General features: G+C 34.2%; 1 protein-coding gene across 1 annotated transcript in view; it reads right to left on the bottom strand.

Annotated features, from left to right (window-relative positions):
* Positions 1-13,677, bottom strand: part of LOC136026371 (roundabout homolog 2-like) — a 232,894-nt gene that overhangs the window by 123,986 nt on the left and 95,231 nt on the right. The window contains exon 8 of the mRNA XM_065702916.1: positions 12,986-13,268. Coding sequence (XP_065558988.1) covers positions 12,986-13,268 — 283 coding nt within the window. The remainder of the gene's footprint in view (positions 1-12,985; positions 13,269-13,677) is intronic.

Raw genomic sequence — 13,677 nt, 5'->3', positions numbered from 1 at the left:
ACCGGTCTGTATATACATTCGTTTTTTAGTTTTGTTTTTCTCCTTTATTTTTTTCCTTTTTTTTTCTTTTTTAGTTTATTTAGATTTTTAGATTTTTTAGTTTTTTTATTAGTTTTTAGTTTTTTTTTCTTTTTAGTTTTTTTGTAGTTTTTACCTTCTTTTTAGTTTTGTTAATTTTTTTTTTTACTTGTGTCCTGGTCGTCATTTATACTCCCTGTGTCCCGGTGCTTTGTTGATTGCTAATCGAACATTCCTTTTGTCCTGGTCGCTTTCTCTTTGAGTGTCGTCATTTATTTTTTTCTTTTTTAGTTCTTTTAGTTTTTACCTTTTTTAGTTTTTTTTTAGTTTTTAGTTTTTTTAGTTTTTTACCTTTTTTTAGTTTTTTTAGTTTTTTAGCTTTTTTATTTTTTTTATTAGTTTTTAGTTTTTTTGTAGTTTTTGCCTTTTTTTTTAGTTTTTTGTCCTGGTCGCTTTCTCTTTGAGTGTCGTCATTTATTAGTTTTTTCCTTTTTTTTTTTAGTTTTTTATTGGTTTTTACCTTTATTTTAGCTTATTTTTCAGTTTTTTCCTTTTTTTTAGTTTTTTTTTATTTTTTATTTTTTTTAGTTTTTTACCTTTTTTTAGTTTTTTTAGTTTTTTTAGTTTTTTAGCTTTTTTACTTTTTTTATTAGTTTTTAGTTTTTTTTTGTAGTTTTTGCCTTTTTTTAGTTTTTTCAGTTTTTTTTTTAGTTTTTTATTGGTTTTTACCTTTATAGTTTTTTTAGTTTTTTAGCTTTTTTATTTTTTTTATTAGTTTTTAGTTTTTTTTTGTAGTTTTTGCCTTTTTTTAGTTTTTTCAGTTTTGACGTCACCTAATCCAGTTTTTTCAGGTGACGTCACCTGACACATCCATCCACACATCCATCCATCCATCCATCCACAGACAACTTATTTTTATATATATAGATATATATATATATATATATATATATATATATATATATATATATATATAAATAAAATAAATATATAAAAATACTTAAAAATATTTAAAAATAAATATATATATAAAAATAAAAAAAAAATTAAAAAAGGAAAAAAAACTGTAATGATAGATAAAAATCTATAAATGACGTCATTTTCGCAACGCGAATCCAGGCTTGCGGCTGATAGAGATAGTAAAAAAGGAAGGCGTGTCGCTATATTACAAAAGCAATGCATGTATAATTATCCTACAATGTCACCAAAAAGGGAACACCAGAGCAACGTAAAACCAGGCTTGCGGCTCAAAGAGAAAGGGCCAGATTAGGAGTGTCCAATTTACGTCATCAATTCGATCCAAAAATGACATAGCGTCGCCGGGACCCAGAACACAATGGATAATGAGAATCCATCTATAGAAGCCTGCACGTGTCATGCTGGGGCCCGGTGGCGAAGCCGCCAGGACCCAGCTAGTAGATAATAAAACTATGTGTCCATCCCTGGGAAAAATGACCTAGTTTGTTCGTTAACTGTATATGGATATGACGTCATTTGAAAAATGTTTTCAAAATTGAGACTCTAAATGAATTTTACCAAACTCGTGACCTACCCAAATCGTTTTTAGACAGAAATATCGTCATAAAAATGACGATGGGGACACAGGGAATGTTTGATTAGCAATCACCATCAACAAAGCTCAAGGGCAATCATTAGAATAATGAGGTATAGATCTGAATACGGATTGTTTTTTCCCATGGACGATTATATGTTGCATGTTCAAGAGTCGGTAAACCTGACAATCTATTTATATGTACAGACAATGGGACAGCGAAGAATGTTGTTACGTAGAAAGAAGTTTTACGTAGTTAAAAATATATATATATATATATATATATATATATATATATATATATATATATATATATATATATATATATATATATATATATATATATATATATATATATATATATATATATATATATATATATATATATATATATATATATATATATATATATATATATATATATATATACTAGCTGTTGGGGTGGCGCTTCGCGCCACCCCAACACCTAGTTGGTGGGGCGCTTCGCGCCCCCCCAAGCCCCCCCCCGTGCGCGTAAGTCGTTACGCGCCATATTAGTTATGCACCATTGTAGTTGTGTCCCTGTGTCCCACCTGTGAATATAGATAGATTTATATATGTGTTTCAAACTACGTAAAAATTGCGAATAAACAACATTCTTGGCTTTCCCATTGTCTGTGCATATACAAAGCCGTATGTACTAATAATGACGTCATATGCAAACGCTCTTTTTACAAACAAACAAACATGCATCCACACAACTCGTTTTTATATAGATAGATAGATAGATAGATACAATACAAATTAACTGCGTAAAACTTGCGAATATACAACATTCTTCGCTGTCCAATTGTCGCTGCATATAAATACATTGTCAGGTTTACCGACCCTCGAACATGCAACGTACAATTGTCCATGGGAAAAACAATCAGTATTAAGATCTATACCACATTTTTCTAATGATTGACCTTGAGCTTTGTTAATGGTGATTGCAAATACTAATCGAATTGGGAATTGCAATCTTTTAAATTGAAAAAGCAGATCCGTTGGAATCATGGGAATGCGAGGAATAAGAACAGCCTCACCCTCATAAGGCCCTGTCAAGATTGTGGCCTCTATTAGGTTTTCCATTGTTTTTTTTACGGCAAGTCGCGTGCCATTGCAAAGCTTTGGTGGGTTGATATTTCTTAAAAGTATTATTGGTACGCCTATTTTTAGTTGTAGCACGTGTGGTGGAAACCCTGAAGGATCTATGGAATTTAAAAATTCAGATGGATAATTAACCGCTTCATTTGGTTCCAAAACTGTGTCGACTGACTTGTAAAGGACTGCCTGGTCTCGAATCTTGGTCAAAACAATATTGTTGATTTCGTGGACGTCTATATTTTTGGGTGCGAGAATCGCTCTTTCACTTAGCCATTTATTATTTTTATAATTTTTTAGAATATTCGTAAATACTTTTTCAATCAATTCATTTTTGGACGTCACTAAATTACAGAAATCAGCAGGTAGTTGTATACGTCCTGAAATTGAGTCTACTGTTTGACCAGAGTCATCGTTTTGCAATCGGACACGCATATTTGTAGTTAATTTTAATATTTTTACGTGTGCCCATAAATAAGAATTTTTTAGGCAAGCATTCATTTCGTCTGCAGGAGTTAAACTACGTAAAAATTGCGAATATACAACATTCTTGGCTTTCCCATTGTCTCTGCATATACAAAGCCGTATGTACTAATAATGAAATCATATGCAAACGCTCTTTTTACAAACAAACAAACATGCATACACACAACTCGTTTTTATATAGATAGATAGATAGATAGATACAATACAAAGTAACTGCGTAAAACTTGCGAATATACAACATTCTTCGCTGTCCAATTGTCGCTGCATATAAATAGATTGTCAGGTTTACCGACCCTCGAACATGCAACGTACAATTGTCCATGGGAAAAACAATCAGTATTAAGATCTATACCATATTTTTCTAATTATTGACCTTGAGCTTTGTTAATGGTGATTGCAAATGCTAATCGAATTGGGAATTGCAATCTTTTAAATTGAAAAGGCAGATCCGTTGGAATCATGGGAATGCGAGGAATAAGAACAGCCTCACCCTCAAAAGGCCCTGTCAAGATTGTGGCCTCTATTAGGTTTTCCATTGTTTTTTTTACAGCAAGTCGAGTGCCATTGCAAAGCTTTGGTGGGTTTATATTTCTTAAAAGTATTATTGGTACGCCTATTTTTAGTTGTAGCACGTGTGGTGGAAACCCTGAAAGATCTATGGAATTTAAAAATTCAGATGGATAATTAACCGCTTCATTTGGTTCCAAAACTGTGTCGACTGACTTGTAAAGGACTGCCTGGTCTCGAATCTTGGTCAAAACAATATTGTTGATTTCGTGGACGTCTATATTTTTGGGTGCGAGAATCGCTCTTTCACTTAGCCATTTATTATTTTTATAATTTTTTAGAATATTCGGAAATACTTTTTCAATCAATTCATTTTTGGACGTCACTAAATTACAGAAATCAGCAGGTAGCTGTATACGTCCTGAAATTGAGTCTACTGGGAGCTTTCCGTTTCCAATTGTCAGCAATTGATCTGAAAATGTTTGACCAGAGTCATCGTTTCGCAATCGGACACGCATATTTGTAGTTAATTTTAATATTTTTACGTGTGCCCATAAATTAGAATTTTTCAGGCAAGCATTCATTCGTCTTCAATGGCTCTGGTGGTGCAGCCAATAGAGGAAGTTTAACTTTTCCTGAGGCGCAACACATTCCCATTGTTTCACCATTGAATTTCAAGGCCTTGCAATAGGGACAAATTTTAGACATTGTCCCGATTTGAACACATCTACTCAAGCTATAATCATCGACTGGGTTGTACCTGAATGCCAGGCGATAACTTTCAAGTTGCTCTGATTCCTCGGCACGCTTTCTTTTCTTACTTTCTCTATCAGCAGCAAGCCCGATTTCTTGCTGTTCTTGTGATTCCTCGTTTCTTTTCTTACTTTCTCTATCAGCAGCAAGCCTGATTTCTTGCTGTTCTTGTAATTCCTCGGCACGCCTTCTTTTTTCACTTTCTCTTTTAGCAGCAAGTCTGCTTCCGCGTTGCTCTGGTAGTTCCTCGGCAAGCTTTCTGTTCTTTTTTTCTCTATTAGCCTCAAGCCTGTTTCCTTGCTGTTCTTTTGATTCCTCGGCACGCTTTCTGTTCTTTCTTTCTCTATCAGCCTCAAGCCTGTTTCCTTGCTGTTCTTTTGATTCCTCGGCACGCTTTCTGTTCTTTCTTTCTCTATCAGCCTCAAGCCTGTTTCCTTGCTGTTCTTTTGATTCCTCGGCACGCTTTCTTTTCTGACTTTCTCTATCAGCAGCAAGTTTTTTGGTATAGACTCTTTGAGCATCTTCATCGGCTTTTGCCATGGTAAGTTCATCAGTCATTGTAAACTTAAACATTAATAGATTTCTACGTGAACATATGTCTTAAATATCTTGAATGACGTCACCGTCAAAGCAAAACTGACGACAACTAATTTCATGACGTCAGTCAACACAGAAACATGACGTCACCTGATCCACAGACAGACACACAGACAGACAACTTATTTATATATATATATATATATATATATATATATATATATATATATATATATATATATATATATATATATATATATATATATATATATATATATATATATACTAGCTGTTGTAGTGGCGCTTCGCGCCGCCCCAACACCTAGATGGTGGGGGCGCTTCGCATCCCCCCAACCCCGCCCCCCCGCGCGCGTAAGTCGTTACGCGCCATATTAGTTACGCGCCATTGTAGTTGTGTCCCTGTGTCCCACCTGTGAATATAGATAGATATATATATATATTTTTAACTACGTAAAACTTGCGAATATACAACATTCTTGGCTGTCCCATTGTGTGTGCATATAAATAGATTGTCAGGTTTACCGACTCTTGAACATGCAACATATAATTGTCCATGGGAAAAACAATCTGTATTCAAATCTATACCTCATTATTCTAATGATTGCCCTTGAGCTTTGTTGACGGTGATTGCTAATCGATCAGTCCCTGTGTCCCCGTCGTCATTTATATATCCCACTGTGCCCCCCGGCGTCCCCGTTGTTGTTGGTTCCCTGTGTCCCGGTCGTCATGTGTGTCCCGGTGTCCCAGTCTGTAATTTCTCTTTGAGTGTCGCTGTCGTCATTTATATTCCCTGTGTCCCGGTGTCCCAGTCGTCATTTTTGTCCCGGTCGTCATTTTTGTTCCGGTGTCCCGGTCTGTAATTTTTCTTTGAGTGTCCTGGTCGTCATTTATATTCCCTGTGTCCCGGTCGTCTCAGGTTTCTTCAACCACCTCCTCTATACAAAGTGACACTGAAAAAATGTTTTGGTAGTATACTGGTCCTTTGTCAGACTTCAATTTTTTAGTCGTGGGGGGATACTTTTCCAAGTATTTTTTCCGCACTGCAATCCCCTTAGCCGAAGACATAATAAGATATGTTCCGAGTCAGCTGAGATAAGTTTTTTCTACCCTTTCAAACCCCATTTTTCGGGATGAGCGAGGCTTGCCTCAAAATGTTTTTTGATATTAAGTTAGGCCTACTCTTGGCCCAAGGACTTTCATTTCTAAGTTTCGAGATCAAACACAATGTGTTTTTGTCTAATTTACTAATTGTCATACATTTGGGTGAGAGGGCTGGACCTAAATAACGAAAAAAAGATGTTTGACCCATTTCATAGGACCAAACATGGTTTTTAATTTTTTGATTGTGTTTTTTTCAATGGCCCAGGGACTTGAAAATACAAGTTTCAATACAATCGCTATTTTTGCTCTTTTGAACACCTAATTTTGGACAGCCTATATCCTTAAACTAGCATTGTTTTAGCACACTAGTGTGTTCTTGGCCCAGGAACTTGCGGCTTTAATTTTAAAGCTGTAAAGAATAAAAATGCCTTGCCCTTTTTGACCCTTTGGCAGGCTTCGCTGTCAGGGGAACTGAAAATTTCATATCTTTGCTTTTCCCTAGGATCCAGTTAGCCTACAGACTTATCAAAGAGTTCATGGTAACGAACAGTAGCGAACGGTAACCTACGTGGTAAAGAGCGACCTGGCTCAATAGTAACCGAAACTCTAAAAAAACAGAATCTTGATATCAATGGATAAATCAAAAGGATTGGATTTTCATGCTGATTTCGAATATATAAGTTTCATTAAGAGAAGTCTTACTCATCAAAGGTTACGAGCCTGAGAAAATTTGCATTATTTTAGAAAAAAGGGGGAAACACTCAATAAAAGTCATAGAATCTTAATGAAAATTACTCCACCAGATTCAGCGTACCACAGAACCCAAGTTTTGAGGTTTCAAGCTCCTAACTGTAAAAATGAGGAATTTTGTATTTTCTCGCCAGGAGGAAGATCACGGATCTTCGGAACACGGATTTATATTTTTTCCTCCATGAGTGATCGTATCAACCCAGTGGTCCTAGAATAACAGGAGAGGACTCATTAGAACGGAAACTTCAAGTTCTAGTGCCCTTTTCAAGGGATCAAAAATATTAGAAGTCAACTGGGCCCCCTCCCACGCCCATTTTTTTCCCCAAAATTATCTGATCAAATTTTTATATAATCATTTTTTTCGGTATAGTTGAAGGATCAAATAATTATGTCTTTAGGTTTAAAATGACCCCCCAATGTTCATGGGGAGAGGCCTTTAAACTATGAAATTCGTCCATTGTGTACGTACACTATTGGTTGTTGGGAAGTATACAGACTTTTTTTTGGGGGGGGGGTTTGCTTGAGGTGAATTTCCATGGGGAAAATCTTGTTAGTGGAGGAAAATTTCTGGGGGGTGAATATTCCAAGGGACATGTTACACTGGGAGATTTAAGAAAATTCTTATATGAAATTCATTTTAATTGTCTTACATTTTCTTTGGCAAATATTTCGTGTGGAGGTGTTCCAGGGAATTATCCAGGGTCTTTTTTGCATATTTTGTTTTCTGAGAAATAATTTCCACGGAAGAGAGTATTTCTGGTGTGATCAAAAAACTGATTAGAGATTAAAGTCTTATTCAAATGAAAGAATACTAAGGAGAATTTTTCAACCGGAATCATCAGCAAGCAGTTTTACAGGGAAGGGGATTGTCAGTGAGGATGTTCCTGTCTGGAGGGAATTTGACGTGGATGGGTGTACTTTACGTTGGATGAAATTTCCACGGAGGAGTTTTCACGAAATAACAGCTTAAATTAGGTATTATTTTCTTAGACCACACTGCCGTTTTATGAGGAACAAATAAATTTTCAAATGGGGATAAATTCATCTATTTAGACAGTAAAAATAAAAATCAGGTACAAAAGTCCAGATATTTCGATCACATATACAGCGACCGTCATCAGTAGAATTACTAAGATAATGTAATTGAAACTAACATATTTATGTACAACAAAATAAATACATTTTTGGGTCATTCACAAAATAATTAACTTCATGATTATTCACTAGAGCATTTTCAGGGAGAGTTTAATGACAGAGTTTATTCAAAGTCTTGATGTAAATTTCCTTCTTTAATCTGGCCAAAAGTAAAACAAATTTCAAATGAAGATGGCAAAGCCTTTCATGTCTTCTAATTGCAAACAAAATGTCGAGTTTATGGTTGATCGCTTGGTTGGTCTCATTTCCCCATATATGTGACGTATTTTCGACATAACACCTTAAATTGGATATTCTTTTCTTAGACCACAATGCCGTTCTCGGACGGACAAATTACTTTCAAATGGGGATAAATGCATTTATTTTGGGAGTGAAAAAACAGGTACAAAAGTCCAGATATTTCTATTACATATACAGTGACCGTCATCAGCAGAATTACTAAAATAAAATAATTGAAACTAACATACTTATACACAACAAAATAAAAAAAAAATCCGGGTTATTCATAAAAAATGAACTTCCAGATTATTCACTAGATTATTGTCAGAGAGATTTCCATGACAAAGTTCATGACGGAAGGCTTTGCCACCTTCAATAAAAATTTCCTTTACTTTTGGGAAAGATTAAAGAAAGAAATTTACATCAATGCTATGAATGGACTTCTTCATTGGAATTTCTCTGAAAATAACCTAGTGAATAATCTGGAAGTTCATTATTTTGTGAATGGCTCGAAAATTTATTTATTCTGTTGTGTACAAATATGCTAGTTTCAATTATATTATTTTAGTAATGCTACTGATGAGGGTCGCTGTATATGTGATCGAAATATCTGGACTTTTGTACCTGTTCTTTTCACTGTCTAAACACATGGATTTATCCCCATTTGAAAATTTAATTGTTTGTCATAGAACAGAAGTGTAGTCTAAGAAAAGAATACCTAATTAAAGTTTGAAGTTTGACTCTTAGTCACAAATCTACTTTTTAAAACAAGAAAACTTTAGCATATAGAGCAAGGCATTTGGGAGGGGAAAGCCCCTTTTATATATGGAATAATTTCTGTTAGTTTTAAGTTTTGATGTTGCTCTTTACTTTAAGTTAAAAAACTCTTTATTTATTTAATTCTTATATGTTCCAAGCCAAAACGAGAAGGAAAGGTTTTTTATCCTTTTTGGGCTTCATTTTTCACAGGACCCTTACTTCCAGACAATATAATTTTTATGCTGACAGAAATTAAAGACCTAAGAACACAAAAACCCAGAATAGGTGTCATTGTTACGTTGAAGTGGACGTAAATAATCTTACCCTAATTTTTCAATTCCTTTCATTTTCAAATACCATTGTTATTAATACACAGAGGGGGGATTTCCCCTGGAGGCAGACATTTTTGGAGGAGGAAATTTTTTACAAGAAAGCTTTCCAGGACGGAATTTTAGGGGGAGGGAAATTGTTCATGCATTCATTTCTTAAAAGGTCGGAGCAACACTTGGCGGGTTGAGCTAGTACTAATTAAAAATTGGTCTGCTGGTAATATGTTTTGTTACATTTTTCAACCTTATTCTGATGCAAGATAGACACTAGCGATAATTGGAGGAATTTGTAGCCTATTTTGTGAAAGTAATCCCTTGAAAAAGTGGTATTATTTTCCCATTTTTAGTTATTGTGACAAGAACATCGGGAATTAAATATACACACGTTGTTTAGTGATATTTCAAGAGTCTCTAGGATGTATACGACTGTAGATTTGGCAAATGAAATAAAATTTCCAAATTTTCTCGATGTTACTTCGGAGGAAATTTTGCTACTTGAGGGTAAACCAGTTACTTTTGTTTATCAAACGAATAAATTTTTATGTGGAGGAGTAGATGCTGATGTGGCCCTGACAGTGCGGTTTGAAATGGATAAACTGGTTATACGGTTAGTGTGCCATACCGACGATAGCCCAGCCATCCTAACCAAGCGGTTGCCACTAGACATAGAATTTTTTGTCCGTGAGGACAGAGGTTCGACTCCTGATGTCACTGGTTATTTGGTTTGGATGGGGGTCAGTGGCGTAACTTTGTAAGCTTAGCCAGATTCGAACCTGCTCTAAATGGGTACCTGGAGACATCTGTGGAAGTTAAACAGGGAGGAAGTGTGAAAGCATAGGATGGCTGGCCCATGACCCCCTATTGCACTTCCCGGCTGATGGGACATGAAACAGAGATCAGCACCGCAGGTAGAGATTCATTTCAACTCTTCTCTGTTTCTTTACTCTTTGGCTCACATAAAAAGCGGAGCATCTTCTCCAGTTTCCATTCAATATCCATCTTCAAAATTAAACATAGTATGTCAGAATATATGAAGCCTCACGAGGCTTTGTGCCGAAAATATATATGTGATATGAATTAAATGAGCCTGTAAGAATAATATATTACGTGTCTTAGTATATTTCTATTTATTCTTCAAATTTCGATTTGATAAACTAAAATAAATCTAAACTTGGAGGCATTTATGCATTTAAGAGCTTAAATCACGCAAACAAAAATCTAATGAAAAAATAGCAAGAAAAAATTCTAAAATAGAAGAAAAGGGAGTAAAAGAGGAGATAAAAAAAAAGACTGGGGCATAAACAAAAATGCTTTTGTGATAAGAAACACTTCTTCAGAAGTACTGATTAGTCATAAGAGTACTATTCTAGTTGCATTATACAATGGATCTTCACGAAATGTCATTACTTCAATATCCTCTATATAAAGGAAAAACTGAAAATCGTCAAATCAGAAGAACAGAAATATGCTTTATATCCATTCTTCTCTCTTCTTGTTAAGTCAGTTCTAGAGTACTCTTGAGCAAATATTATTCCCCTTAGAGATATTGCCTTTTTACGACGCTATACAGCAGAAGAAATGGGTTATTTCCTTTATTTATTATAAGTCCAACTTTTCTCCTTTAGACAACCGTTGACAACTTTCAGGTACTTTAGATGAGCATGCTGTAAAATAGTGCAGTAACTTCTGATTCCATTAGCAAGATATGTCAGTCGTCAAGAAGTTTTGATATATTTATATAAGAAGGGTAACATGGTTCAGTTACGATAAAAACTTCTTAGAGCTTTCTTTTAATATTCAAAATAAATGCGCCAGCTTATTGACTATAATTCGAAAATTTAAGAAAAGTGGAGTTGCCTGCTTTTTAAAATATACTTTTCATCATAGGCAAACACGTCCATTTACTTTTTTTGCTCAAGTAGGTTTATAACCAGCAGATAAGAAAAGAGAATTATTTTGTTTTTTTAGTGGGAGTTCCCCCAGTCTCAACCCAATTTCGCAATGGTTCTCATCTTAATATTGGAATGTTCAGAGCTGTACTTAGTAATATGTTTTAATAAGTGAGAAAACAATTAAAACCCATTGGTTTACTTTGATGGCTTCTAGAATTTTGGGGGAGGGGAGCGATCGTACATTTATTTATGACAATTTGCGTTTTTTCAGTTTTACTACTAACAAGAATTAATATTTGCTGCTTTTAAGTTTTATAATTGCTCTTTATTGTCCAAAAACACAAATGAAGTCTTCATATTTAACTATGAAGGCCAATTGATAATATTCCGACGCTAAAATCTATTGAAAATCTCGGTACCAGGAAATTCAAGTGATTAAGAAGTATATGTAGGATGCCATGTCTAAATTATAGTTGTATGGTCTGTCTCTAAACCTTCCTCTTAAACAAATTCACAGGCTTAAAAAAAGCATTGAGAATGCTTGACGATTTTGTTATCAGCCTTTAATGCTTTCAAATAAGTCTAAACCTGAAACATAATTTACTCTTCTGAACGTAAATAAAATACATAAAAGCTATTTTATTTTATGGAGTTTTATTTATTGAGCTTCCAGATAACTATTTCTATGGTGCTTCCCTGATATTCCAGCCTGCTTCTTCCGTTCACGACTGTCTTGTAATGCATATACTCTCTTTTGCTATCTCAAGGAGATCAAACATTTTAAGTTATTAGATCACCGCAACTACCATTATGTTTATAAGCGAAGGGAGAAAAAGTGAAAAAAGAACAACCAAGGAAACTCTTAAGGATAATTTTATAGCCTCTTTACCGTTTGTCCCATTACGCTTTGTGCATTTTTCTGACTTTGAAGCAGATTGACTGTCTTAAGCCCTTTAAGGACTCACAACCAATTTCTTATTTTGTCTCTTTTTTTAACTTCTCAGTCATTTTTGCTCCTCTGTCCTAAATTTTACTTATTTTGCTCCATTGATCAATAGAGAGTAATTTCCCCTCTGTTTCGTGTGTTGCTTTTTAACTAGCCCATTGGTTGGATTATAGAATTTCAAGGACGTAGCATTCATTTCCTGTCAATTTTTTCTTTGAACATCTTTTACCAACGTTGTTGTACTTTTTGTTTATTAATAAATCTTAACACACCTTCAGCTGTGTTATTCTTACATTTTTGCCAAAATTTGTTTCCTGTTTTTAATCAGAAGGTGATGTCTAAGCATCCAAACTGTTTTGCGTACAGTTAAAGAGATAAATTCATTTATCAGTAAATGCTAAAACAAAACTTTAGAAAAGTTTTTTAGGTTCAAAACATAGATGATAGATTGTTTCTATGAAATTACCTGATTTTATCTTCTTTATCTATTAGTTTATCCATTTATATCGTTACATCGTTTGATTAAAGAAGCTTCACTAGTATAATCTGGTCCATAATAAATTATTTTGTTATTTTCTAGCGATTTTATTTTCTACTCTAATTAATTTTCCGGCAATTGCTACTTTTGTTCCCCTTCATTACACAGACCACTGAGCCTTTTGTTTTGTGAGATAAAAGAGTTCTTGTTTTTTTTTTTTGTTATATGTTCAAATAAGGAAAATCCAGAATAATTGAAGGGCTTTAGGACTTTTTTTTGTAGGGAATAAACTTGATAGGATGACACCATGGTTAAATTAAAAATATTCGACTTTTTTTCTCAAAATAAGAAAAGACTTACCTCTTATCTTTAAAGTTCCATCCTTTCCAACAAAGAATTTCACATTATCTGGCTCAATATTTCTTTTGTCTTTCCACCAAGATACTTCAGCACCATATGCTTCACAAAAAAGAAAAGCTTCAGATTTAAGGGGAAGCGTTTGATTTGAAGGTCCTCTTGCTATTATTGGAGGAACTAATGTAGGTTTTTCACTTATTAAAAGGATTCTTGTCCGGGATATTTCACCTCCTCCTTGATTAACTGAGAGGCAAATATAAGTGCCAGCGTCTTCAGGGTGAATATCCTAAAAATATTTGAAATTTTAATAAAACAAATAAGAAAACAAATTTTTTTCGACGAAAAGAGAAACGAAAATGTAAAACTTAAAATGAGCAGAAATTAGGCTATAGAGGACGTTAAATCTAAATGAGCAGCACTTATTGTGAATTAAGAATGAATAAAGACTGACATTACTTGAAATGAAGAAAGAAGCAAAATTTAAAATGAAATATAAACTCTGATAAGTAAGGGTGGTTTGGTAACACTAATATCACTTAAAATCGCTGATTTAAATTGCATTGATTTAAAGAACAATATTTTCCAGAGAGTGTACCTGAGAGAGAGGATACCTGTTATTCTGCTTAATTCGGGAATATAAATTTTGTGTTATTGTACTTTGATGTTTATTTTGGAGTTAATAATAAGTTAAACGA

This window comes from Artemia franciscana, chromosome 4 (genome assembly GCF_032884065.1).
Source record: "Artemia franciscana chromosome 4, ASM3288406v1, whole genome shotgun sequence".
NCBI lineage: Eukaryota > Metazoa > Arthropoda > Branchiopoda > Anostraca > Artemiidae > Artemia > Artemia franciscana.
The sequence above is the reverse complement of the archived record's forward strand: the minus strand, read 5'-3'. Positions and strand labels throughout refer to the sequence as shown.